The sequence below is a fragment of the Tasmannia lanceolata genome, unplaced genomic scaffold (assembly GCF_043159265.1).
Source record: "Tasmannia lanceolata isolate RefF3 unplaced genomic scaffold, GAP_Taslan_0.1 ptg000002l, whole genome shotgun sequence".
NCBI lineage: Eukaryota > Viridiplantae > Streptophyta > Magnoliopsida > Canellales > Winteraceae > Tasmannia > Tasmannia lanceolata.
This window is the reverse complement of record NW_027518679.1, coordinates 36197208-36223240: the sequence shown is the minus strand read 5'-3', so window position 1 is coordinate 36223240 and position 26033 is coordinate 36197208. Positions and strand designations below refer to the sequence as shown.

General features: G+C 44.7%; 1 protein-coding gene across 2 annotated transcripts; it reads left to right on the top strand.

Annotated features, from left to right (window-relative positions):
• Positions 1–11203: 11203 nt before the first annotated feature.
• Positions 11204–20629, top strand: LOC143871371 (uncharacterized). Of its 2 annotated transcripts, XM_077376669.1 has the most exons (3): positions 11204–11279; positions 17130–20295; positions 20447–20629. In XM_077376669.1, the coding sequence occupies exon 2, from the start codon at positions 17310–17312 to the stop codon at positions 20169–20171; it is 2862 nt and encodes a 953-aa protein (XP_077232784.1). In that variant the 5' UTR covers positions 11204–11279; positions 17130–17309; the 3' UTR covers positions 20172–20295; positions 20447–20629. The 2 variants fall into 2 exon arrangements, with proteins under 2 accessions (XP_077232784.1, XP_077232783.1); XM_077376668.1 differs by lacking the exon at positions 11204–11279 and having other exon boundaries at positions 15683–20295.
• The last annotated feature ends 5404 nt before the right edge of the window (positions 20630–26033 follow it).

Genomic DNA, 26033 nt, shown 5'->3' with positions numbered 1-26033 from the left:
TCTTGAACGAGCATCTCATGTGTAAGATCAAGGTTTAACTTTCATTGGCAAAAACCTAAATGAGGATGGATGGATCAAGGGTCTAGGATTAAAGATCAAGGTCTTCTCAAATGTACTTTCTGACCATGTTTGGCAACCATAGGGAATTTGACACAGGGGGGACTAATAAAAGACATAATATCAGAGGGGTCAAGTGTTTGTTGGAAATGACAGAAGGGGGTCAAAATTTGGATTTCGAAATTTCGAATGACGAAAATGCCCCTCTGGCAGAAACAGTGAAATGACTTAGAAAAATTAAAAAAAAAACATTTACGTTTTCCCTCTTCTCTCCTCTCGTCTCTGTTAAATTTTTTTCGTCCTCTCCTCCCTCCGGCGATCTCTACGGCAATCACTCCGGCGATCTCGACGGCGATCTCGACCAAGGTGAAGTACGTATCAAACCTCGCATTTGAAGGAAACCCTACCTCGTACGTCATTTCCTTCCCTTCCTTTATTCAATCTCATTTTTATTTATTTTTGAAGAGGAAAATCAGGTTGACAGAGATGCAAAAGGGGGGGGGGAAATCCTTTTTCATGCTATATGTTTTTTATTTTTTTCAGTTCATATACATGTCAGTTACTGCATTTCCTCCTACAGAGTAAAATAGTTGTAAATGCTTTTAAATGTTGTTTGTTGCTGCTAGGGTTTTATGTTTTACATTAATTTGTGAAATGGAGAAACGTTCTGCTGTTTATTTATTCTAGGGTTTTATTTTGTACATTAATTTGTGAAATGGAGAGATGGGATTTCATTTCATATATGCGTATCCACCTACAGAGTAAAATAGAGTTGCATGCTACGGTATTTGTTGATGCTAGGGTTTAATTTTTGACGTTAATTTGTGGAATGGAGAAATGCGATTTCGTTTCATGTACATATGTTAATGCTGGGCTTTTAATTTTACAATTTGTGGAGTGGAGAAATGGGATTTCAAAAACACCTTCTTGAAAACCATGTAGAGCTCCCCTATATTGGCCTTGAAAACCCTCTTTTGGTACTAGTAGCTGGAAACCCTTTTCTGTGAACTTGGGGACCATGTTGGGCAGTTGATGGCCCCTCTATGGCTACTTCTTCTAGGTACTAATAACCCCTTTTTTGTAGCTGAAAACCCATGACTTTCAACTTGACGACCATCTTCTGGATTTGATGGACCCTCCAAGGGTACTTCTTCTACCCCATTTGAGGGCCCATAATCCCTTCTCTAATACTATGTATAGCTTCCCTCTATTGCCCTTGAGAAGCCCCCCTTAGGTACTAATAACCCCCTTTTTTGTAGGTGAAAACCCATGACTTTCAACTTCAAGACTTTCTTCTGGATTTGATGGACCATCCAAGGGTACTTCTTCTACCCAATTTGAGTGCCCATAATCCCTTCTCTAATACCATGCATAGCTCCCCTCGGTTGCCCTTGAGAAGCCCCCCTTAGGTACTAATAACCCCTTCTTTGTAACTCAAAACCCATGCCTTTCAACTTGAGCACCATCTTTGGATTTGCTGCACCCTCCAAGGGTACTTCTCGTACCCCATTTGAGGGTCCATAATCCCTTCTCTAATACCATCCATAGGTCCCCTCTATTGACCTTGAGAAGCCCCCCTTAGGTACTAGTAACCCCTTTTTTGTAGCTGAAAACCCATGACTTTGAACTTCAGGACCATCTTCTGGATTTTATTGACCCTCCGAGGGTACTTCTTCTACCCCATTTGAGGGCCCATAATCCCTTCTCTAATACCATCCATAGGTCTCCTTTGTTGCCCTTGAGAAGCCCCCCTTAGGTACTAATAACCCCTTTTTGTAGCTGAAAACCCATGACTTTCAACTTCACGACCATCTTCTGGATTTGATGGACCCTCCAAGGGTACTTCTACCCCCATTGAGTGCCCATAATTCCTTCTCTAATACCATGCATAGCTCCCCTCGGTTGCCCTTGAGAAGCCCCACTTAGGTACTAATAACCCCTTTTTGTAGCTGAAAACCCATGACTTTCAACTTCACGACCATCTTCTGGATTTGATTGACCCTCCGAGGGTACTTCTCCTACCCCATTTGAGTGCCCATAATCCCTTCTCTAATACCATCCATAGGTCCCCTCTATTGCCCTTGAAAAGCCCCCCTTACGTTCGAATAACCCCTTTTTTGTAGCTGAAAACCCATGACTTTCAACTTCAGGACTTTCTTCTGGATCTGATGGACCCTCCAAGGGTACTTCTTCTACCCCATTTGAGGGCCCATAATCCCTTCTCTAATACCATGCATAGCTCCCCTCGTTTGCCCTTGAGAAGCTCCCCTTAGGTACTAATAACCCCTTCTTTGTAGCTGAAAACCCATGACTTTCAACTTCACGACCATCTTCTGGATTTCATGGACCCACCAAGGGTACTTCTTCTACCCCATTTGAGGGCCCCTAATCCCTTCTCTAATACCATCCATAGGTCCCCTCTGTTGCCCTTGAGAAGCCCCCCTTAGGTACTAATAACCCCTTCTTTGTAGGTGAAAACCCATGACTTTGAACTTCAGGACCATCTTCTGGATTTGATGGACCCTCCAAGGGTACTTCTTCTACCCCATTTGAGGGCTCATAATCCCTTCTCTAATACCATGCATAACTCCCCTCTATTGCCCTTGAGAAGCCCCCCTTAGGTACTAATAACCCCTTCTTTGTAGCTGAAAACCAATGCCTTTCAACTTGAGCACCATCTTTGGATTTGCTGCACCCTCCAAGGGTACTTCTCCTACCCCATTTGAGGGCCCATAATCCCTTCTCTAATACCATGCATAGCTCCCCTCGGTTGCCCTTGAGAAGCCCCCCTTAGGTACTAATAACCCCTTTTTTTGTAGCTGAAAACCCATGCCTTTCAACTTCACGACCATCTTCTGGATTTCATGGACCCTCCAAGGGTACTTCTTCTACCCCATTTGAGGGCCCATAATCCCTTCTCTAATACCATGCATAGCTCCCCTCGGTTGCCCTTGAGAAGCTCCCCTTAGGTACTAATAACCCCTTCTTTGTAGCTGAAAACCCATGACTTTCAACTTCACGACCATCTTCTGGATTTCATGGACCCTCCAAGGGTACTTCTTCTACCCCATTTGAGGGCCCATAATCCCTTCTCTAATACCATCCATAGGTCCCCTCTGTTGCCCTTGAGAAGCCCCCCTTAGGTACTAATAACCCCTTCTTTGTAGCTGAAAACCCATGACTTTGAACCTCAGGACCATCTTCTCTATTTGATGGACCCTCCAAGGGTACTTCTTCTACCCCATTTGAGGGCCCATAATCCCTTCTCTAATACCATGCATAGCTCCCCTCTATTGCCCTTGAGAAGCCCCCCTTAGGTACTAATAACCCCTTCTTTGTAGCTGAAAACCCATGCCTTTCAACTTGAGCACCATCTTTGGATTTGCTGCACCCTCCAAGGGTACTTCTCCTACCCCATTTGAGGGCCCATAATCCCTTCTCTAATACCATGCATAGCCCCCCTCGGTTGCCCTTGAGAAGCCCCCCTTAAGTACTAATAACCCCTTTTTTGTAGCTGAAAACCCATGCCTTTCAACTTCACGACCATCTTCTGGATTTCATGGACCCTCCAAGGGTACTTCTTCTACCCCATTTGGGGGCCCATAATCCCTTCTCTAATACCATGCATAGCTCCCCTCGGTTGCCCTTGAGAAGCTCCCCTTAGGTACTAATAACCCCTTCTTTGTAGCTGAAAACCCATGACTTTCAACTTCACGACCATCTTCTGGATTTCATGGACCCTCCAAGGGTACTTCTTCTACCCTATTTGAGGGCCCATAATCCCTTCTCTAATACCATCCATAGGTCCCCTCTGTTGCCCTTGAGAAGCCCCCCTTATGTACTAATAACCCCTTCTTTGTAGCTGAAAACCCATGACTTTGAACTTCAGGACCATCTTCTGGATTTGATGGACCCTCCAAGGGTACTTCTTCTACCCCATTTGAGGGCACATAATCCCTTCTCTAATACCATGCATAGCTCTCCTCTATTACCCTTGAGAAGCCGCCCTTAGGTACTAATAACCCCTTCTTTGTAGCTGAAAACCCATGCCTTTCAACTTGAGCACCATCTTTGGATTTGCTTCACCCTCCAAGGGTACACCTCCTACCCCATTTGAGGGCCCATAATCCCTTCTCTAATACCATGCATAGCTCCCCTCGGTTGCCCTTGAGAAGCCCCCCTTAGGTACTAATAACCCCTTTTTGTAGCTGAAAACCCATGCCTTTCAACTTCACGACCATCTTCTGGATTTCATGGACCCTCCAAGGGTACTTCCTCTACCCCATTTGAGGGCCCATAATCCCTTCTCTAATACCATGCATAGCTCCCCTCGGTTGCCCTTGGGAAGCTCCCCTTAGGTACTAATAACCCCTTCTTTGTAGCTGAAAACCCATGACTTTCAACTTCACGACCATCTTCTAGATTTCATAGACCCTCCAAGGGTACTTCTTCTACCCCATTTGAGGGCCCATAATCCCTTCTCTCATACCATCCATAGGTCCCCTCAGTTGCCCTTGAGACGCCCCCCTTAGGTACTAGTAACCCCTTCTTTGTAGCTGAAAACCCATGACTTTGAACTTCAGGACCATCTTCTGGATTTGATAGACCCTCCAAGGGTACTTCTTCTACCCCATTTGAGGGCCCATAATCCCTTCTCTAATACCATGCATAGCTCCCCTCTATTTCCCTTGAGAAGCCCCCCTTAGGTACTAATAACCCCTTCTTTGTAGCTGAAAACCCATGCCTTTCAACTTGAGCACCATCTTTGGATTTGCTGCACCCTCCAAGGGTACTTCTCCTACCCCATTTGAGGGCCCATAATCTCTTCTCTAATACCATGCATAGCTCCCCTCGGTTGCCCTTGAGAAGCCCCCCTTAGGTACTAATAACCCCTTTTTTGTAGCTGAAAACCCATGACTTTCAACTTCACGACCATCTTCTAGATTTCATAGACCCTCCAAGGGTACTTCTTCTACCCCATTTGAGGGCCCATAATCCCTTCTCTAATACCATGTAAAGCTCCCCTCGGTTGCCCTTGGGAAGCTCCCCTTAGGTACTAATAACCCCTTCTTTGTAGCTGAAAACCCATGACTTTCAACTTCACGACCATCTTCTAGATTTCATAGACCCTCCAAGGGTACTTCTTCTACCCCATTTGAGGGCCCATAATCCCTTCTCTAATACCATGCATAGCTCCCCTCGGTTGCCCTTGAGAAGCCCCCCTTATGTACTAATAACCCCTTTTTTGTAGCTGAAAACCCATGCCTTTCAACTTCACGACCATCTTCTGGATTTCATGGACTCTCCAAGGGTACTTCTTCTACCCCATTTGAGGGCCCAAAATCCCTTCTCTAATACCATGCATAGCTCCCCTCGGTTGCTCTTGAGAAGCTCCCCTTAGGTACTAATAACCCCTTCTTTGTAGCTGAAAACCCATGACTTTCAACTTCACGACCATCTTCTGGATTTCATGGACCCTCCAAGGGTACTTCATCTACCCCATTTGAGGGCCCATAGTCCCTTCTCTAATACCATCCATAGGACCCCTCTGTTGCCCTTAAGAAGCCCCCCTTAGGTACTAATAACCCCTTCTTTGTAGCTGAAAACCCATGACTTTGAACTTAAGGACCATCTTCTGGATTTGATGGACCCTCCAAGGGTACTTCTTATACCCCATTTGAGGGCCCATAATCCCTTCTCTAATACCATGCATAGCTCCCTTCTATTGCCCTTGAGAAGCCCCCCTTAGGTACTAATAAGCCCTTCTTTGTAGCTGAAAACCCATGCCTTTCAACTTGAGAACCATCTTTGGATTTGCTGCACCCTCTAAGGGTACTTCTCCTACCCCATTTGAGGGCCCATAATCCCTTCTCTAATACCATGCATAGCTCCCCTCGGTTGCCCTTGAGAAGCCCCCCTTAGGTACTAATAACCCCTTTTTGTAGCTGAAAACCCATGCCTTTCAACTTCACGACCATCTTCTGGATTTCATGGACCCTCCAAGGGTACTTCTTCTACCCCATTTGAGGGCCCATAATCCCTTCTCTAATACCATGCATAGCTCCCCTCTATTACCCTTGAGAAGCCCCCCTTAGGTACTAATAACCCCTTCTTTGTAGCTGAAAACCCATGCCTTTCAACTTGAGCACCATCTTTGGATTTGCTGCACCCTCCAAGGGTACTTCTCCTACCCCATTTGAGGGCCCATAATCTCTTCTCTAATACCATGCATAGCTCCCCTCGGTTGCCCTTGAGAAGCCCCCCTTAGGTACTAATAACCCCTTTTTTGTAGCTGAAAACCCATGCCTTTCAACTTCACGACCATCTTCTGGATTTCATGGACCCTCCAAGGGTACTTCCTCTACCCCATTTGAGGGCCCATAATCCCTTCTCTAATACCATGCATAGCTCCCCTCGGTTGCCCTTGAGAAGCTCCCCTTAGGTACTAATAACCCCTTCTTTGTAGCTGAAAACCCATGACTTTCAACTTCACGACCATCTTCTGGATTTCATGGACCCTCCAAGGGTACTTCTTCTACCCCATTTGAGGGCACATAATCCCTTCTCTAATACCATCCATAGGTCCCCTCTGTTGCCCTTGAGAATCCCCCCTTAGGTACTAATAACCCCTTCTTTGTAGCTGAAAACCCATGACCTTGAACTTCAGGACCATCTTCTGGATTTGATAGACCCTCCAAGGGTACTTCTTCTACCCCATTTGAGGGCCCATAATCCCTTCTCTAATACCATGCATAGCTCCCCTCTATTGCCCTTGAGAAGCCCCCCTTAGGTACTAATAACCCCTTCTTTGTAGCTGAAAACCCATGCCTTTCAACTTGAGCACCATCTTTGGATTTGCTGCACCCTCCAAGGGTACTTCTCCTACCCCATTTGAGGGCCCATAATCCCTTCTCTAATACCATGCATAGCTCCCCTCGGTTGCCCTTGAGAAGCCCCCCTTATGTACTAATAACCCCTTTTTTGTAGCTGAAAACCCATGCCTTTCAACTTCACGACCATCTTCTGGATTTCATGGACTCTCCAAGGGTACTTCTTCTACCCCATTTGAGGGCCCATAATCCCTTCTCTAATACCATGCATAGCTCCCCTCGGTTGCTCTTGAGAAGCTCCCCTTAGGTACTAATAACCCCTTCTTTGTAGCTGAAAACCCATGACTTTCAACTTCACGACCATCTTCTGGATTTCATGGACCCTCCAAGGGTACTTCATCTACCCCATTTGAGGGCCCATAGTCCCTTCTCTAATACCATCCATAGGTCCCCTCTGTTGCCCTTGAGAAGCCCCCCTTAGGTACTAATAACCCCTTCTTTGTAGCTGAAAACCCATGACTTTGAACTTAAGGACCATCTTCTGGATTTGATGGACCCTCCAAGGGTACTTCTTATACCCCATTTGAGGGCCCATAATCCCTTCTCTAATACCATGCATAGCTCCCTTCTATTGCCCTTGAGAAGCCCCCCTTAGGTACTAATAAGCCCTTCTTTGTAGCTGAAAACCCATGCCTTTCAACTTGAGAACCATCTTTGGATTTGCTGCACCCTCTAAGGGTACTTCTCCTACCCCATTTGAGGGCCCATAATCCCTTCTCTAATACCATGCATAGCTCCCCTCGGTTGCCCTTGAGAAGCCCCCCTTAGGTACTAATAACCCCTTTTTTGTAGCTGAAAACCCATGCCTTTCAACTTCACGACCATCTTCTGGATTTCATGGACCCTCCAAGGGTACTTCTTCTACCCCATTTGAGGGCCCATAATCCCTTCTCTAATACCATCCATAGGTCCCCTCTGTTGCCTTTGAGAAGCCCCCCTTAGGTACTAATAACCCCTTCTTTGTAGCTGAAAACCCATGCCTTTCAACTTGAGCACCAGCTTTGGATTTGCTGCACTCTCCAAGGGTACTTCTCCTACCCCATTTGAGGGCCCATAATCTCTTCTCTAATACCATGCATAGCTCTCCTCTATTGCCCTTGAGAAGCCCCCTCTTACGTACTAATAACCCCTTTTTTGTAGCTGAAATAGAGTTGACTTTCAACTTCAGGACCTTCTTCTGCATTTATGCTAGGTTTTATTTTTTACGTTAATTTTTGGAATGGAGAAATGCGATTTCATTTCATGTACATATCAGTTACCGCATTTCTACCTACGGAGTAAAATAAATGCAAATGGTCGTCTGCTATTTGTTTATGCTAGGCTTTTATTTTTACAATAGGTGGAGTGGAGAAATGGGTTTTCAAAAACACCTTCTTCAATACCATGTAGAGGGCACAGTTTATAGTTGATGGGCCTTCTTTAATACCATGTGGAGACCCATGTTCATTGTTGAAGCAGTCATGGTTCACTTGTTTTATCTTCGATTTCATTTATTAAATTATTGGTCCAATGGTGGTCATTGAATTCCAATACCTAGTGCTTATCTGCTTTGTTTCTCAAAAGGTCTGATGCTATAAGTTTTTTTTTAAATGCATGTGAGCTAATACTCGCCTGATGCCCATGTGGATGAGAATTTTAACAGACCTCCTAATCTGTTTTGGGGGTTTGTTCTTGTTGTTGTGCTTTCAGAAAATTCATATAGAACACTGATCGTTGCACTTATTGGTTAGCTCTTTTATTTCTTGTTTGCTTTGCTTCATATCTAAGAAGCCAGACCTTTTACAGACATGATACATATTTTCAGGTAAGTATGAGAATTGTAATAATTGTTGGTTTGCTTGGTAGCTTTTCTTCATAATAGTACTGATTGGGAATATGAGTTTAGGCTATGGGTTGGATTTTATTGATTTTCTTGGTAATTTATTTTAGAGATGATGAGGACGAGATTTTTAATGATTGTCAATATAACTGAGTTTTTGGGTTATGAATTGATCTCGGTGATTTTGATTTGGTTGTTCATTGTTATACAGTTTTTATGCGGTCAGGAGCCATTCAAAGCCTTGAAATATGGTGATGCGAAAAAGTGATAGAGTGAAAGTAACAAAGCCTCCAAGAAGGACAGAAAGGAGTTTAGAAGGGGAGGAGACGAAAACTGCAGCTCTGAAGAAGAGAGGAACAGATGTAAGTGTGTATGTTGTTAATTGTATCAATCATAGTAAGTTAATTCATTTACCACTGTAGACACCCCATTTTGACCAAGCCCTAAAAACAAAACAAAAACAAAACAAAAATCGATCAAAACAAAAAAATTGGAAAATCCCTGGGCAGCTGGGCCCAGATAAGTCATCGAGTGCAAATGTATATATATATATATATATATATATAAATAAAAATAAAAAAATTAGCAACTCAAGGCTCTGGGGTTAAACCTTGGATAGTTCGAGACCGTAAGTAGGCCCCATGAAGTTTCATCGAGATTCGACAGAATTTACCTAGGTAATGGGGTTTATTCCAAAAAAAAAGAGTGCAGAAGAGGGTTGAATTAGTCAAGCCGGGGGGGTGCCTTGGGCAGAGACAAGCCAGTGAAAATAATCCAAAAGGGGGGTGTCCAGATAAGAATGGGTTGGCAAATATGTTGCTTTTTCTATAAAATGGGTAGAAGAGTAAAACCCCCTCTCAAAAGGGGCATTCTTGGAAGCTTGTATTGCTTTCTTTACAAGCAATGAAGATGGGCTGTTGGATCAAAAAGGTGAGATATAGGGCTTAGATTAGCTAGAGCATTCTAAGTTTTTAGGTTTTCTAAGATAGAGTTAGGGCTAAGGGTAGTAGATCAATGGCTGGAAATAACCCAAAAAAAAAAAAAAAAATGAAATAGGGCAAATGGAGGGTGGAGATTAAATGGAAGAGGGAGACCTAGCTATTTAACCCCAAGAGAGGCCTCATTTTTAAAGGAGGGGAAGAAAAATCAACAAGCAGAGGGAGAGAGGAGACCAGCCACCGACCATCTCCGGCCATTTCCCTTGCCTCCGACCACTCCTCCAGCTAGCTTCTTCCCACCCCCACTTTCTTCTTCTTCCCCTCCTCCCAATACCTTGAAAGCCCACACCCAAGCCTTTGTCTTCTCCGGGCACCCCGCCGGAATCCGGCACCCATTTTCTGCCCAAACCCATTTTAAAACACCCTTCAAAATCACCAAGCCTCTCCACAGCCACTTCCTATACCACCGAAACCCCACCAAAAACCCATCTCTACCACCGGCCAACCCCATATTCGGCCGGCCACACCCACCAATCCCCAATCACAAAAACCCATTTCTCTGTAAAACAGAGAGGGGAAGAATAACAGAGAGAAACACAGAGAGAGAGAGAGAGGGTGCTCCGGCAACCTTGCCGAAATCCGGCAACACCACTTCAGCCGCCACCACCTTCTCTGCAGATTCTCGCCCCCAACCACCTATCCCCATCTTCTCCGGTAAGCTTGCCGGAATCCGGCAAGCTCAACCCCACTCCTCCACAGCCACTCTCCACCGGCCGCAACCTCCACCCCTCACAAACCATTTTTTTTTCCTCTTCACCACCCCCTCTCCAAAACCGTGCCACCCTTACCACAACCACCTCCACTCCCACCACCAAATCCCACCCAAACCACCACCTCTGCAACTCCTCCACCCCAAAACCCATTTTACCCAAACCCAATACCCATTTTCGAACCAAACCCATTTCAAAAAAAAAACAAAACCCAAAAACCAGCCACCGTCGTCCCCCATTTCTTCCACCTCCACCGTCGTACCCCACCACCTCTGCGGTTTCGTTTTTTTCTTTGCATCAAAACCCATTTCAATAAAATCAAAAAAAAAAACAACCCAACCACCGCACCCCACCCAAACCACTTCCACCTCCTCCGGCCACTCCTCCGGCAAGCCGCCATCTTCTCCACCCTCTCTACATCCACCATTTTCATTCCCACCACCACCATCACAACCCTCTCCACCAAGCCTCTTCCACCGAGCCTCCAAAACCCCCATCTCTATTCAAAACCACTTTGAACCCTCTTTATTTCTACCACAATCGAAAAAACCGAGAGAGAGAGAGAGAGAGCAGAGGAAGAGAGGGAGTTGCAGAGGGAGAAGAAGAAGGAGATTGAGAAAAAAAAAATTCTCTCTCAGACGAGTTCTATATATATATATATATATATATATATATATAAATATATATAAATATATAGCACATATATATATAAAAAAAAGAAAAAAAAAAGAAAGGAGACCTTGAGGGTAGGAAGCCCTTGCTGATCGGCAGATAAGGATAGAAAGAGGGGAGCAGAGAAGGAAAGGTAAGAATTCGATTCATTTCTTATTTTATTTATTTATTTCTAGCATAGTTTTCTATAGGTCTCTTATTTTGTGTGAATGATTGATTGATTTCTGTTTCATCTTCTAGTCTCCCCAAATCTCAGCTCCTTAATCCCCTGTTCAGTCTTATAAGTGCCTGTTGATTCGCCACTCTCTCTTTATTTTCACCTGAGAGCCCTCTTTCTGTAATTCGAGAGCGAATCAGTATCTTGATCTCGTTTGATTTCCCTGAAAAACAAAATTTATTTTTGCTAAAATGGCTGAAAATTTAGCATCAATATGTAGAGATTCATTTTCTATACATATGGAGAGCTCGCTTACTTTTAAGTTTTTTTGGAAACAGGACAAATTTTTCATCCCAGAATTTTCTTATAATGTTTTGAAAGTTATTACATTCTTCATTAAAAAAGGATTTTTCTTGTTGACAATAATCTATATCATCGAATTGATTGGGAGAAGGATACTGGGTATCAGAAAAGGATTTCACTACGCTCCCATTTCCTCTCTTTCCAAATTGTCCTTTAGTTTAAGTCGAGATTTCTTACAGTTTCGGGATTCCTATCAGTTTTAGGGGCTCATTCATTAATCTTAGGGGCTTTCCCTCGGATCCGGCTATGACGGAACATTTCTTGAGCCAACCCCTTCCCTTCCTGCCTTAGAGTCTTCGCAGGTTAAGGGATTTCTTCCTCTTTAGAGTCAGTCCTAGAGAGTTTAGGAGTCAGTCTTACCATCCTAGGGTTTAGGTGTATGTCCTACCCCTGTAGAGTTTAGGATTCTGTCCTATCCCTTCATAAAGTTTAGGATTCCGTCCTTCCATTTTCAGAGTCAGTCTTCAGCATAGGAGTCAGTCCTTCAGTCTTTCAGGAGTCAGTCCTGTCATCATAGGGGTTAGGATTCTGTCCATCCCCTCATCCAATCACGTGATTTTTATCCGCTCCTGCAAGGTATAGGATGCTGTCCAACCCTTGCAGAGTTGTTATTCTGTTCGATTCCCCCGCAAAGCATAGGATGCTGTCCAACCTTTGCGGGATATCGGGAGTCTGTCCTCCCCTTGTGATGATAGGATTTTGTCCTCTTGTGTCGAAAAAATCAAAAAACATTTGAAAAATCAAAAATCTCAAAAATCTCGAGTCATTAGAGTGTAGTTAGGAAAATCTGTTCCGAACTACGGATGGCTTGATCCCTAGCTGAGGGGTACGTAGGCAGCTCAGGCGTGCTGCTGGCATCCTGAGTTCAGTCACCATTTTATAAATATTTCTCACAATTTCCACAATTTCCGCAATTTCCACAACTTCACAACTTCACAACTTTCACAAATTTCAAAAGCTGCCATAAGCTTTCAAATCTTCCCAAAATACAAAAATTCTTCAAAATAACCTTGCAAACAATTTTCAAAAGATCTTCCCATAGAGTTAGGAGTCTGTCCTAGGCGTTTGGGGTGTCTTAAAGTTAGGAGTCTGTCCTGATCTTGTGGATTTGTCATGCCTGGTCGTGTGAGTGTCCCTAGAGTTAGGAGGCCTCAGGTCGTGGTCGGTTAGACACTTAGTCGAGCCGATGACTAGATTAGAATGCGCTTAGATAGCCCATGGTTTTCCTTAAGACGCACAGCCTAGTCGCACATAGGGTGTAGGGTCCACTTGCGTTAGTTAGGGCATATAGGGAGTCCTAAAAATTACCATTCACTTGAACTTAAGTAATGGCACAAGAAGCTTTAAAAACCAGTCAGGTCTAGTTGATCGAGTCTAGGATAGCGGTCCTAGAAGGTTAGGCATTGTAGTTTAGCATAGGTCGCCGAACTACGTTGGCTCTGATTCTTCCCGAGGCCGGGATACGTAGTGCAGCTAAGGTGGATGGCCATCTTGGTCCGAGTCAATTATCGCATTAGAGTTTAGGGTTTGTCGTGTGGAGTCGTGTTGTGTTGTGTGTTTTGCTGTGTTTTCTTACATTCATGTACAGATCCTATACTCTTAGCTGTAGCATGCATGTGTTTGTCCACCAGAACTTAGACACCAATTAGGCATGACACTCATAACTTAGCTATTTTTAGGTGTCATATCTTTCATTTCTTTTGTGTGTGCTTCTTATTCATCTCCGAGATATGCATGATTAGCTAGACGTTATCTCGGGGATATTCGTTCCCATTTGACATGATTTTTGCCCAAAACTCTTCAAAGTTAATAATAAATGGCATAAGAGACCAGGTGCTCGCACTTGGGCAAATCGGGGGCGCCTAATCCCTTCCCCATTCGTCATCAGGCACGGACCTTTTATATCTCTGGTTATCTGTTGCGACAGAGCACAGCATGGGATCCAGGGCCCACTTCCTTGGATGGCGACTCTTTCTTTGTTTAAGGTGCGTCTCGAATCCGGGCTAGTCCCCGAATCGAGAGGTATTCACATCGCCGCTCATGCTGTGAGGGGCACTCTTTCGAGAGTTCTTTGGTGGGGCTCTCCTTCACGTGGATGATCACGAGACTCGCGTGGGGGCATGTCCCCCGGCCTCTCTCGGATCGGGGTCCACAGATTGGCGACTCTGTTGGGGAGTTTTTGAAACATTGCCTAACTCTGTAAAAATGCCATTTTTAATTAATTTTGAGGAAATTTGGGTCAAAACCAAGTTAAATGGGAACTTTATCGTTAGAAATCCAGGGGCACCAAGTAGGTGCGTAAATAAAACAGGGGATTCACACACTGCACATCATGCATTATCATATTCTTTATTTCTTTCATTATTTTCATTATTGGCCTCAGGGAATAGATATGACGCGTACCAGATGGGTAATTATGACCTTGAGGGAACCGTTGTATCTATTTCCGAGCTATGCGCCGGAGCTGCAGCCGTAGACACTGGGTGTGCTGGTGTTCTACAGCAGCCGATGAGCAATGAACATACTTTGTATAATGTTGGGTGTGCTGGCGTTATACATCAAGGGTATGGTCATAAGCATAGTACCCTGCAGAGATGGCTGGGCCCTACTTTTACTTCATTATATTATGTATGTATATATTAGTTGCTCCCTTTAGAACCAAAATTAGGGAACCCTTGCTAGGACACTATATATATGTACTCATATAGGACGAACATGTGCGACCAGCATATGTGAGCCTAGGATAGAAGTCAGCCTACCCATGTAGTGTAGAAGGGTAAGCCACACCGTGGTTACCCGTCGCGTTATCTAGTACACTCACGAGCACTTTTGAGTCAAGATTTTCTTGGCTCCGCTAGATCAGGTTAGGGCCGGTGCCCCTGGTTAGGATATGTATGTATATATGTACGTGTATGTGTTGTATTTATTCTCAGATTAGGACCTGTCTCCTAGATTAGGTTTCTGCGTCTGTCGCAGTCGTGCATTCCTTCAGATCTGATCGATGACCCTTACTCTTGCTTGGTTGTCAGCTAGATCATGATTTACCCCTGTAATCTCTTATCATATGGTCCCCCCCGGTGTGTTGGGTTCATGTGTTCGAGTTGTTCTGATCCATTATCATCAGGTAGAGTCTATTCCTTCTTTCAGTTTGGGTCTGGCCGACGGTTTTGTTCACCGCCTTTCATGGTCATGGTCCAGTCCTTGATTCCTTATTTTCCTGATCGGTCTTTGTGCTAACCTGTTAGACCAGGGTCTGTCTATCAATAGAATTTTCTGGTCTAACTATCAGCTACATAGTTTCATTCCCCAGTCTTCAAAATGGTTAATCATTTTCCCTGGTCTTTGTCCTGATCATGGTCTATGTTTTGTCTCCTGAGTGTACGGTGGTCTTGTTCCTTTGTACATGTATTATTCGCTGAGTCGATGTACAGTTTTGCCATCTTCTTGTACATACCCTATTTGTCGAGTCGGTCGTTCAGGTCAGGCTCCCTTTTGCAGTAGGTGTTTCAGGTCTGATCCGTCCTATCTGCACTCCTTCGATGCAGTCGATAGTATTTCTTTTACCTTTGTTGAGACTATATCTGTCGTTTTGTCCTCATATTGTACAAATCTCTTTGGTATGTTCTGTTTTGTCGGTTGGTTAGATCAGAACCCTCTTTTCCAGTGAGGGATTCCTGGTTCAATCAATCATATGTACATTCTTTCAGAGTCACCTAGTTAGTGGTCTATACTCATCACTCTCATGGCCATTCATGTGTCATAGATCCGTGTTGTGTGTGGATATTACTCATTGGGTTAGATTTTCGCTACTTGCATGCTCTGTCTTAGATGTGGTTGATGGCTTGTCCGTTGTCTCTATGACCATGATCTATCATTATCGATCCTCTTGATCATACAGTTGTCAATGTCCATCATCAGATTTGAGATCCAGTCTATGACCTACTTCTGTCATTTTGTGGCCGTGGTCTACCTTTCTGATCTATTCGAAAGTCTATGATTATTGATGAACAAAATCAGTGTCACCCGTTGTATCCTTCCCATATGATCGGTCAAATTTATCCCTATTATTTTGTTAGTCAAGGGTATCTTCACTCTCTTCTGATCTTATCCTATCTGTGATTAGGTTAAATCATGTCGAACAAAGTGATGAGGGTTTGGATAAGTGAGTCAATTCGAGCTCTCCCGCGCGAGCACGCAGCGTGGAGTATGGCCGACAGGTTCATCAGCACGTTTAATAATTTAAGCGCATCCGGTGTGAATTGGCAATTTCTTCAAGCAGCTGCAAGACTCTGGGATCCTATTCTTCATGTTTTCCAATTTGGTCCCTTTGAAATCTGTCCTATATTCAAGGATTGGTGCGCCCTATTAGAACTCCCACCCGAGGGACTCTGGATCCAACCATCGAGTATAGCGTCTCCTCGTTCCCTTTTCTGTAAGCTTTTCGAGAACAAAACTGTTGATGCTATGCCTTATTTCAAGGACACGTACGTGCAATTCGATGACCTCATTGGGCGTTTTTCTAAAAACATTGACCCTATCGATTCCCGTTTTCAAAATTGTCGACGTAGTACCTTAATCTTTGGTGTCCTTGCACGTCACGTTGTCCGTGAAGACTCCAGTATTGCCCCTGTGACCTTACTGAGTGTAGTCGATCAAATTAGCGAAGGAAGGAATCCTGTCCCAATCATGCTAGCAGAAACCTTCTCTGGGCTGGATCTAATTGCTCGGCAAGAGGTGAAGGATAATTTCCATGGGTGCGTCAAGCTACTTTATTTATGGCTCAGTGAAAAACTCGCCATCCTTCGGCCACAGAGCTCCCTTCAATACACCCTCAAGGATCATCTTTCGTGGCAACCAATGGCCAATAAACCCCAATCCATTGATGAGTGGCATAATTGGTTGCAACACGTGGAGACGGATCAATTTCACTGGGTGAGTCATTCATGCTTACATGTCATCACTAGCACCTGCCCGCATCCATTTGTGTATCTTATGGGTTTGGAAAGGTCAACCTTTTATGCACCCACTCGTTTGCTTTATCAGATCACGGGAAATCCATGTCCTCCCGGATTTGTAACCCCTCCTCCTTGCGAAAAGCTTACTCCCGGTCTCATAAAGTCTATTGTAGCTGCTTGGGGAAACAAGGTTACAGTTAAGAGATTCGCCCTATCATCTAAAGTCAAGCGGAAGGAGTTACCAGAAGAGCCTGCGGGAAAGAGAGCTCGGATCATGGAGCATTGAAGACCCTTTTCATACAAATTGTCATTTTAATTTCAAGTTTCATTATGCTCACTTGGTTCCATTTACTTGTAATTAAAAGTGACATGTTTTATCAATCGTAACTGCAGTTTGATTTATGATCAATGAAAATTTGTTCTCTTCTATTTCTCTCGTCTTGAATTTGTGTGAAGTGTTCCATCTCAATTATCAAATGTGCAATCTAACTAATTAACTTCCATTCAGGAGTCTTAGCGGGACATCATCGCTCCCAAGAAAGTCAATTCGAAATCGGCCTGGTCCCGTCAGTCTTCAGATTCCAGGCTGAATAGACTTTCTTTTTCCCCAGAATCCTTCACCTCTCCTGCGCCGCTTCTCCTTGGTCGTCCAGAAATTCTCTCATCCTCTCCACTTGCATCTGAATCAATGGAAGGGACCGGAAACAACAGTCCTGATACGAATGAAGTGATGAAGGCTATTCTCCTTCAGTTGAGTGCCATGAAGGATGATATAGCCCTCCTGAAGAATGATCGTCTTTCTACCTCTAAAGACCCCGCCAATCAGCAATCCCCAGTTATACCTTCTGTTCCTCTTGTTTCTCCCAGGCCAGCTGTATTGCCTGAAATCGAAGACTTTGATGAGTGCCAATACGCAGCAGAGAACTGTCTTCCTAACCTAGGAACTCCTGATAAAGCACAGGAATTGGCTGACCAAATTGAGAAGCTGACCCGGGATATGGAAACCATGAAGTGCCAAGGTCCCAAAAATTTGGATATGTCTGAATTCATGATAGCTCCAGGGGTCGTACTTCCGCCCAAGTTCAAAATGCCAGACTTTGACAAATACGACGGAATGGGGTGCCCTCGTAGCCATCTCAAGTCAGTCATTCCTCTGTTGCAGCAGCACAGTTTATCCCCAGAGCAGATTGCTTTAGTGTTCCCTAGGACTTTGACTGGGACAGCCAAGAAGTGGTTTTTGCATCTGAAGCCAGAAGAAAGCAGGACCCTTGAAGGTGTGGCTAACAAATTTGTCCAGCAATTCTCCATGGAAGAGGGGATTGACGTGACAAAAAGGGACCTGAAATCGCTGAAGCAGGGACCCAATGAGACCTTTACTTCCTTCATTCGGCGATGGAGGAGAAAGGCAGCCCAAATGACCCACAAGTTACCGGATGACGATCTTATCAAGATTGCCGTCAAGAATCTTTCCCCCTTCTACTTTCCTCATATGTCAATCCAGTGCTTCAATGACTTCGATCATCTGATCAAGACCGGGACTAGAATCGAAGACATATTGGCTAAGGGCGGCCTGAGAACTAGGGCCTCCTCATCAGATGTCAGAGAGGGGAAAAGGCCTATGGCGCCTCCGAAGGAAGTTAACAATGTGAATACTGCTCGTCCAGTTAGGAGAGAAGGTCCCGGAGGCGTTCGTCCGGAAAGAAATGAGCCCAGACAATTCACTCCTCTACCCTATTCCTTATCTGTGGCTCTCAAAAAGCTATTGAGGGACAAGAAGATCACTCTACTAGAACCCCAGGAAGCCCCAAATCCTCTCCCGAAATATTGGAGAAAGGATCAGTACTGCGAATATCACCAGAGTGTTGGGCATTTGACTGACAGATGTATGGCGCTAAGGCATAGGATCCAGGATAAGATCAAGGCAAAAGAAATTGCGGTGGAAGCTCTCCCTAATGTCACAAGGAATCCATTGCCAACGCATACTATGCCTCCTCCAAATGTCTATGCTATTCTCACTGAAGAGGTTGTCCTGGATCATTCCCGTATATGTGCCGTTATTTCTGATGAGCCGTATATCCTGAGATGGGAATCCGATGATGAGGAAGTTAAACGCGAAGAGCCTTATGTCTTGTCCTCTGCGCAAGAAGTTGGGGAATCCTCTGGATGCCCTTATGTCCTCAGATTCGAGGGGGAGGAAGAGAAAGGCGAAGTCCCGTATGTCCTTAAGCTTGAGGATGATGATTTGCTTCTGTTGAACGATCCCTGTGATGAGGTTCGCCATGTTACTCGTGGTGGACGCGTCTTTAAGCCTCCCGAGCTGAGAGCAGAGAATCCCGCTGAGATTGCCAGAGCTGTTGAAAATCAGAATCAGAGGTTGCGTCCTGAAGAAGATGAAGACGTTTTGTTGAAGCAGCTTAGAAAGACCCAAGCTAATGTTTCTATCTGGGGTCTGTTGATGTCATCACCTAAGCATCGTCAAGTTATACTTCGCGAACTGAATACAGCACAGGTGTCTGTGAATATAACCCCTGACGAGCTGGTTGGGCTCGTATCTATGGCCAGAGCAGCTATGACCGTATCTTTTTCTGATGAAGATCTGACTCCGGAAGGTAAGAATCATACAAAATCCCTCAGAGTTACCGTCATTTGCAATAAGAAGAAGGTACCAGAGGTTTTGGTTGACAACGGGTCAGCTCTGAATGTGTGTCCTTTGAGCACCGCTACTGCCTTGGGGTTTGGGCCAAATGACTACATTCCGTCAGAGCAGGGGATATTGGCTTACGATGGGACCAGAAGGGATGTCATTGGAACTTTGGTCACCAAAATCGAGATTGGAGGTGAAATGTTTGACATAGAATTCCAAGTTCTGGATATCAAGACCTCCTTCTTTCTCCTTCTCGGCCGACCTTGGCTTCATAAAGTCGGAGTGGTTCCTTCCACTGTCCATCAGAAGCTCAAGTTCGTCAAGAATAACAGAATTATCACCGTTAGAGGGGATCCAGAACCAGAGGTTAGACAGATTTCCCAAGAGCAGATCGGTTCAAGCACCATAGATGTCAGTCTGACTGGGTTTTCACTCGAAGTTTCGACCATTACTATGGAAGAAGCTATGAGTGAAGAAATTCTGTTTATGTCCAGTGCAAATGCGCAGGTAGCCCGAATAATGCGCAAATATGGGTATATTCCTGGAACTGGTCTAGGGAGAAATCTGCAGGGTTTAACTGAGTGGCCGGAGCTGAAGGTCGCAAACAACCTGTTTGGGTTAGGATATGAACCCACCAAGAAAGAGATCAGGGAAAGAAAGCAGTACATGCTGAAGTGGGCAGAGCTGCGTCGTCGGGGCCTAGAGCTGCCTATGGGACCGTTCAGTCTGTTGATGAATGGTAGGTACAGGAAAGAAGGAGCTGATCGCCTGTTCTGTGGTTTCCTCGAGCCGTGGTTGGATGAGTCTGGGAAAGAGCTGCCAGGTTTTGAAATCTTTTTCGCTGATGAATTGCCGGATGAGTACTTCCATAGGCAGATTACAGCTGTCGAAAAAATAGGAATCTGATTGGGCGGAGAACTTAGAGCCGCGCCTTCTAGACTCCCTCTTCGAGGTTGAGGCACCGGTCATTGCCATGATCGGAGAAGATGCGCACATCCTGAACCCTAAGGGCCGAATTATCCCAGCTGAGGTACCCCTTGATAACTGGACCTCTCAGGTCATTCCTCAATTAGTCCTTCAGCATAGTCACGTTCCTCCAAAAGAGTCTAAAGTTTCTAAGTATGTGTCTGTTTCCGAGTCAAATATAAAGTCTGTTATTTCTAACAATTCTTTGGATGCAGGTCCCTTAGGAAGCTTAGACATTCCTGGTGTGGGGGCGAGTCCTCCGGTATAGATGCTGTCTATGAAGATGAGTCTGTTATAGAATATACCACAAAGTCCATACATAGTCCAGTTGAGTCAGGTGTCAACATTTCAGTTGACGATACAAACTTTTCTTTTGAGCATACTGTAAAGCCTGTTGTGGGCCAATTGATCAATGATGTAAATTTTGATTCTATGAATGAAATGAAAGACTCGTTTCAGTATCTTCCTGTCTCTGTCTCTGTTTCTGCTTCTCAAATTGATAAAACTAATAACAATGATCAAGACTCCCCCTCTTATGAGGATGCCGACGAAACTCCCCCTGAGATCAAACACATGATTACTCAGGAGGAGCAGCGTCGCGCTAAACCACTTGAAGAAGAAATTGAAATCGTCAACATAGGTGATGAAACCTTAATCCGGGAAATACGGATTGGCAAAACGTTATCACTGGAGGAGCGTGAAGAATTAATCACTTTGCTTAAGGAATACAAAGAAGTTTTTGCTTGGTCCTATGATGACATGCCGGGATTAAGCGAAGACATTGTCCAGCATCGTCTTCCCCTAATCCCAGGTGCCAAGCCGAAAAAGCAAAAACTTCGAAAATTAAAACCAGAATGAGAATTGAAAGTCCATGATGAAGTCAAGAAGCTGTTAGATGCGGGCTTCATTCAAGTGGTTGAATATCCGGAATGGCTGGCTAACATAGTACCGGTGCCCAAGAAGGACGGAAAAGTCAGAATGTGCGTGGATTTCAGAGATTTGAACAAGGCGAGTCCCAAGGATGATTTTCCTTTGCCGAGCATCGATCTCCTGGTGGATAATACAGCTGGTCTTTGCTATCCTTTATGGATGGGTTTTCCGGATATAATCAGATCAAGATGGCCCCTGAGGACATGATAAAAACTTTGTTCACCACTCCATGGGGAACATATTGCTACAAAGTGATGCCGTTTGGGCTGAAGAATGCAGGGGCAACCTATCAGAGGGCGGCTACCACCTTATTGCATGACATGATTCACAAAGAGGTCGAAGTTTACGTCGATGACATGATTGTTAAATCCAAGACTCGACCAGAGCACGCCATAGTCCTGGGGAAGTTTTTTGAAAGGATCCGGAAGTATAAGCTTTGCTTGAACCCGAGCAAGTGTGTATTCGGGGTCACCTCAGGGAAGTTGTTGGGATTCATGGTCAACGAAAGAGGGATCGAGGTAGATCCTCAAAAGATCAAAGCAATCCAAGAGATGGAGCCACCGAGGACCGAGAGGCAGATCCGTGGTTTCCTGGGAAAGGTTCAGTACCTCAGAAGGTTCATAAATCAGTTGACAATGACGTGCGAACCCATCTTCAAGCTATTGAAGAAAAATTCTCCAAAGAAGTGGAATGATGAGTGTCAGGAAGCATTCGAGAAAGTCAAGCAGTGTCTAACTTTGCCCCCTGTCCTGTCACCAGTTATTCCGGACCAGCCACTGTTGCTGTACCTATCTGTCACCGACACAGCTATGGGTTGCATGTTAGCCCAGCAAGACCCTGAGTCGAAAAAAGAAAACCCTATCTACTACATCAGCAAGAAGATGCTGGAGTACGAAATCAAATATTCTATCTTGGAAAAGACTTGTCTGGCACTGGTTTGGGCAACTCAGAGGCTCAGGCATTACCTGTTATCGAACAAGGTTCTCTTACTCTCACGTATGGATCCGTTGAAGTACTTGTTCGAGAAGCCCGCCCTCACCGGGAGAACATCCAGATGGTTGCTGCTATTGTCTGAATTTGATATTGCCTATGTAACCCAGAAATCAGTTAAAGGGCGTGTGATAGCTGAGCAGTTGGCTGATGCGCCTGTGGATGAGAATGCAGTTCTGACGGCAGATTTCCCTGATGAAGAGATCATGACTATAGAAGATGAGGTCCCAAGCACCAGGTGGTTGATGTATTTTGATGGTGCTGTGAACAACCGAGGTCAAGGGGTTGGGGCAGTGTTGATATCTCCGAAGAAAGAGTACATCCCCGTATCCATCAAATTGCAGTTCAAGTGTACCAACAATGAGGCCGAATATGAGGCGTGCATTGCTGGTCTCGAAGCAGCTTTGGCTTTGCATATTCAAGAGATAGATGTTTTCGGAGACTCAATCTTGATCATTTGTCAGATCAATGGTCAATGGAAAACAAAGGAGGATAGATTGACCCCGTATCACACACATCTGGACTCTGTGGTCAAGAGATTTAAGAATGTTACATTCACTAATCTGTCGAGGACAAGAAATCATTTCGCGGACGCTTTGGCTACACTGGCCTCAATGTTAGATATCTCTGCATCAATGGAAGTTCAGCCTCTAGCAGTGCGGTTACAATGGGCTCCAGCGCATGTGAACGCTATAGAGATAGCAGCTCGATGTCCAGATGGAAAGCCATGGTACACTGATATAAAGAATCTCATTCTAGGCCAAGGGCACCCCCCTGAAGCGTCAGGAAAAGAGCGGAGGTCTCTCCAGAAGTTGGCGGCTAGCTTCATTATCTGCGGCAATGAGCTCTTCAGGAGGTCATTTGATGGAATCCAGCTTCTTTGCGTAGATGAAGATCGAGCAGCTAATCTCGTAGAACAGACGCATGAAGGAGTCTGTGGGCCTCACATGAACGGGAAGATGCTGTCAAGAAAGATCCTGAGACTTGGGTACTACTGGCCAACCATGGAAGCTGACTGCTTCGCATTCGTGAAGAAGTGTCATAAATGTCAGGTTTACGCCAACCTCATTCATGTGCCGCCTTCTGAGTTACATTCTCTGACTTCGCCGTGGCCGTTTTCAGTCTGGGGAATCGATATTATCGGAAAGGTGTTTCTGAAATCTTCAAGTGGGCATGAGTACATCCTGGTAGCCATCGATTACTTCACTAAGTGGATCGAAGCCGCATCGTTCGCATCGCTGACTTCAGCCTCAGTTGCCAAATTCATCCGAACAAACATCATCTGCAGATATGGGGTACCGCATGAGCTGATCTCAGACAATGGATCGCACTTCAAGAAAGAAGTGGTACGCCTATGTGAGGAGTTCAAGATTAAGCATCACAAGTCCTCACCATACAGACCCCAGACAAATGGAGCCGTCGAAGCTGCAAACAAGAACATCAAAACCATCATCAGCAAGATGACAGAGTCGTACAGGGACTGGTCAAATAAGCTACCATACGCTTTATGGGCTTACAGAACATCGATCAGGGCCTCTACGGGAGCTACGCCATATTCACTAGTGTATGGGATGGAAGCGGTCCTACCAGTTGAGCTGAGAATTCCTTCGTTAAGGGTAATGATGGAAGCTGGTTTGCCAGAATCAGAATGGGCAAGGGCCCGGTATCAGGAGTTGCAGATGATTGATGAGAAGAGGCTCAGAGCTCTGTATCATGTCCAGGGATATCAGCGTCGAGTTGAGAAAGCCTTTAACAAGAAGGTGAAGATCAGAGATCTCCAGAAAGGTGACCTCGTTTTGAAATCCTATAGGGCACCGGTCCATGATCCCCGAGGGAAGTTCAGACCAAACTGGTCGGGTCCTTACATTGTCGATGAAGTCCTGCCTGGAAAAGCCGTCAGACTCCTTGATCAAAATGGTGAAAAACTAACATAACCCACAAACCTTGATCAACTTAAAAAGTATTATGCCTAAGACACCAGGAGGCCGTCCTTGGTCGATTTGAGCTTCAAATCCAAAAATCCAATTGAAAAACAAAAGAGAAAAGTCAAAGACCACTTGCAAACCCTTTGAGCCAATAAGCAAAATCAAAATTTCTTTGTCACCCTCAAACCAGGGGCATCTTTTATGACTTACGCCATAAAAGACGCAAAGCCTGAACTACGCCATGACCTGATCCCTTTCCACGGGGTACGTAGGCAACCTGACAAAGCCGGGTTCGGTCAAATCTTTCAAAGCGGTTGAAAAAAAAAAGAGGGAGAGAACTTTCAAAAAGAAAAAAAAGAAGTCAAATCAAAACAATCTCAACCCAAAGTCCCCAATGGGCGAACTACACGGACCTGATTCTCACTCTTTGGAGGTACGTAGGCTATCTGGAAGGGTCCAGATTCGGTCCAGTCAATGCAAACACCCTGATCCAGTTCTTTCAAACCCTAACCCACCTAGAAGTCCTCCTGGTGTGATAAGGCAAAGGTTTGTGGAGAAACAGAAAAAGAAAAAATAATAATGGAGTCTTAGACCTGTTAGACTGAAAACCCGAAAGGGCGGTCTAGGCAAAAGTTAGGGTCATTCGCCCGCTAAGTTGAAAACCCGAAAGGGCGGCTTAGGCAAAAATTAGGGTGCGGAGCCTGCTGGATGGAAAACCTGCAAGGGCAGGCAGTCCAGGCAAAAATTAAGGCAAGCGGTCCGCCAGATTGAAAACCCAAAAGGGGCAGTCTGGTCATGGCAGTGACTTCTCGTAAAGGACTAAATTTCAGAAGCTAGCAAGACTTTCATACCTGTATCGGCATCACTTCAAGGTCTGAATAGTGCCGGCAAGGCTTCCTTTGATATTCCTCTAAGCTAGGGGTTAAAACCGAGCAACCCAAAGGGTATAATAACCATGACTAAATACCAGAAAGAGGCGAAATCACCTTAAAACGCGGTATTCAAAGAGTTCCGAGAGTGGTAAGCTGTACCCTCTTAAAACAATTATCAAATTAAGAAGCAGATTCGGTCTTTCCTGAAAGTCAGTCTTGTAACTCGGTTGTGTACTCACCAAAAGTCCTTCGTCAAGCAGTTGTCAAGGTCATTCTTGTCAAGTCAAAGTCATGTACTCAGTCGGGTCAGGTATGTCCCAAAATGACCTGTTTGGGTCCAGTATCCTTTCAAACGCTGGGGTAACAGGTGGTCGCATCTCCAGAAGGCGAAATGACATATACATGGTCTAAAAGCGCGGCAAGCTCTCAGGCCCATTTGAAATTTCTGCAGCAGGCAGGAGGTTGAAGATGTGTCAGGCAGAATCAGTCTGCTTGGAAGTTGAAAACCATTGCAACCTGAAGTTCTGACAGTTGGTAGAAAATTGAAAGTGTTTCAGACAGAATCAGTCTCTTGTGCATTTTGAAAGCCTTTGAGGCCCGGAGCCCTGCTATTGGCATAAAAGTGGTAGACCTTTCGGCAAGAGTCAGTCTCTTGTACCTTCAAAATCTTTGTAATCCAAGTTTCATAAAAGAAAGCTTGAATCTGTTTGAGTTTTGTTAAGACTCCTGAACTGGAAGCGAAATTATACTAGGGGCATCTTTTATGTCCTGATGAAAGTCAGACCATAAAAGATACCTAGCATGCATTGATGTTTGAGATATCAGTTTTAACGAATCAGGATTTGAGAAAACTTAAACACATTTTTCAAATCAAATTTTCAATTTGGGGAATGATCATGATGATTGTCTAATCATTCTGCTTTGTTTATCTGTCAAGATGTTGTCTTCTCAGATCCTAATTCAGGTTTGATCATGATGCTGTCTAATCATTCCGCTTTGTCGATCTGTCAAGATGCTGTCTTCTCAGATCCTAATTCAGGTTTGATCATGATGCTGTCTAATCATTCCGCTTTGTCGATCTATCA

Excerpts from the sequence above, each read along its gene's own strand:
- LOC143871371 (XM_077376669.1), top strand. The coding sequence starts at position 17,310 with ATGGAAGGGACCGGAAACAACAGTCCTGATACGAATGAAGTGATGAAG.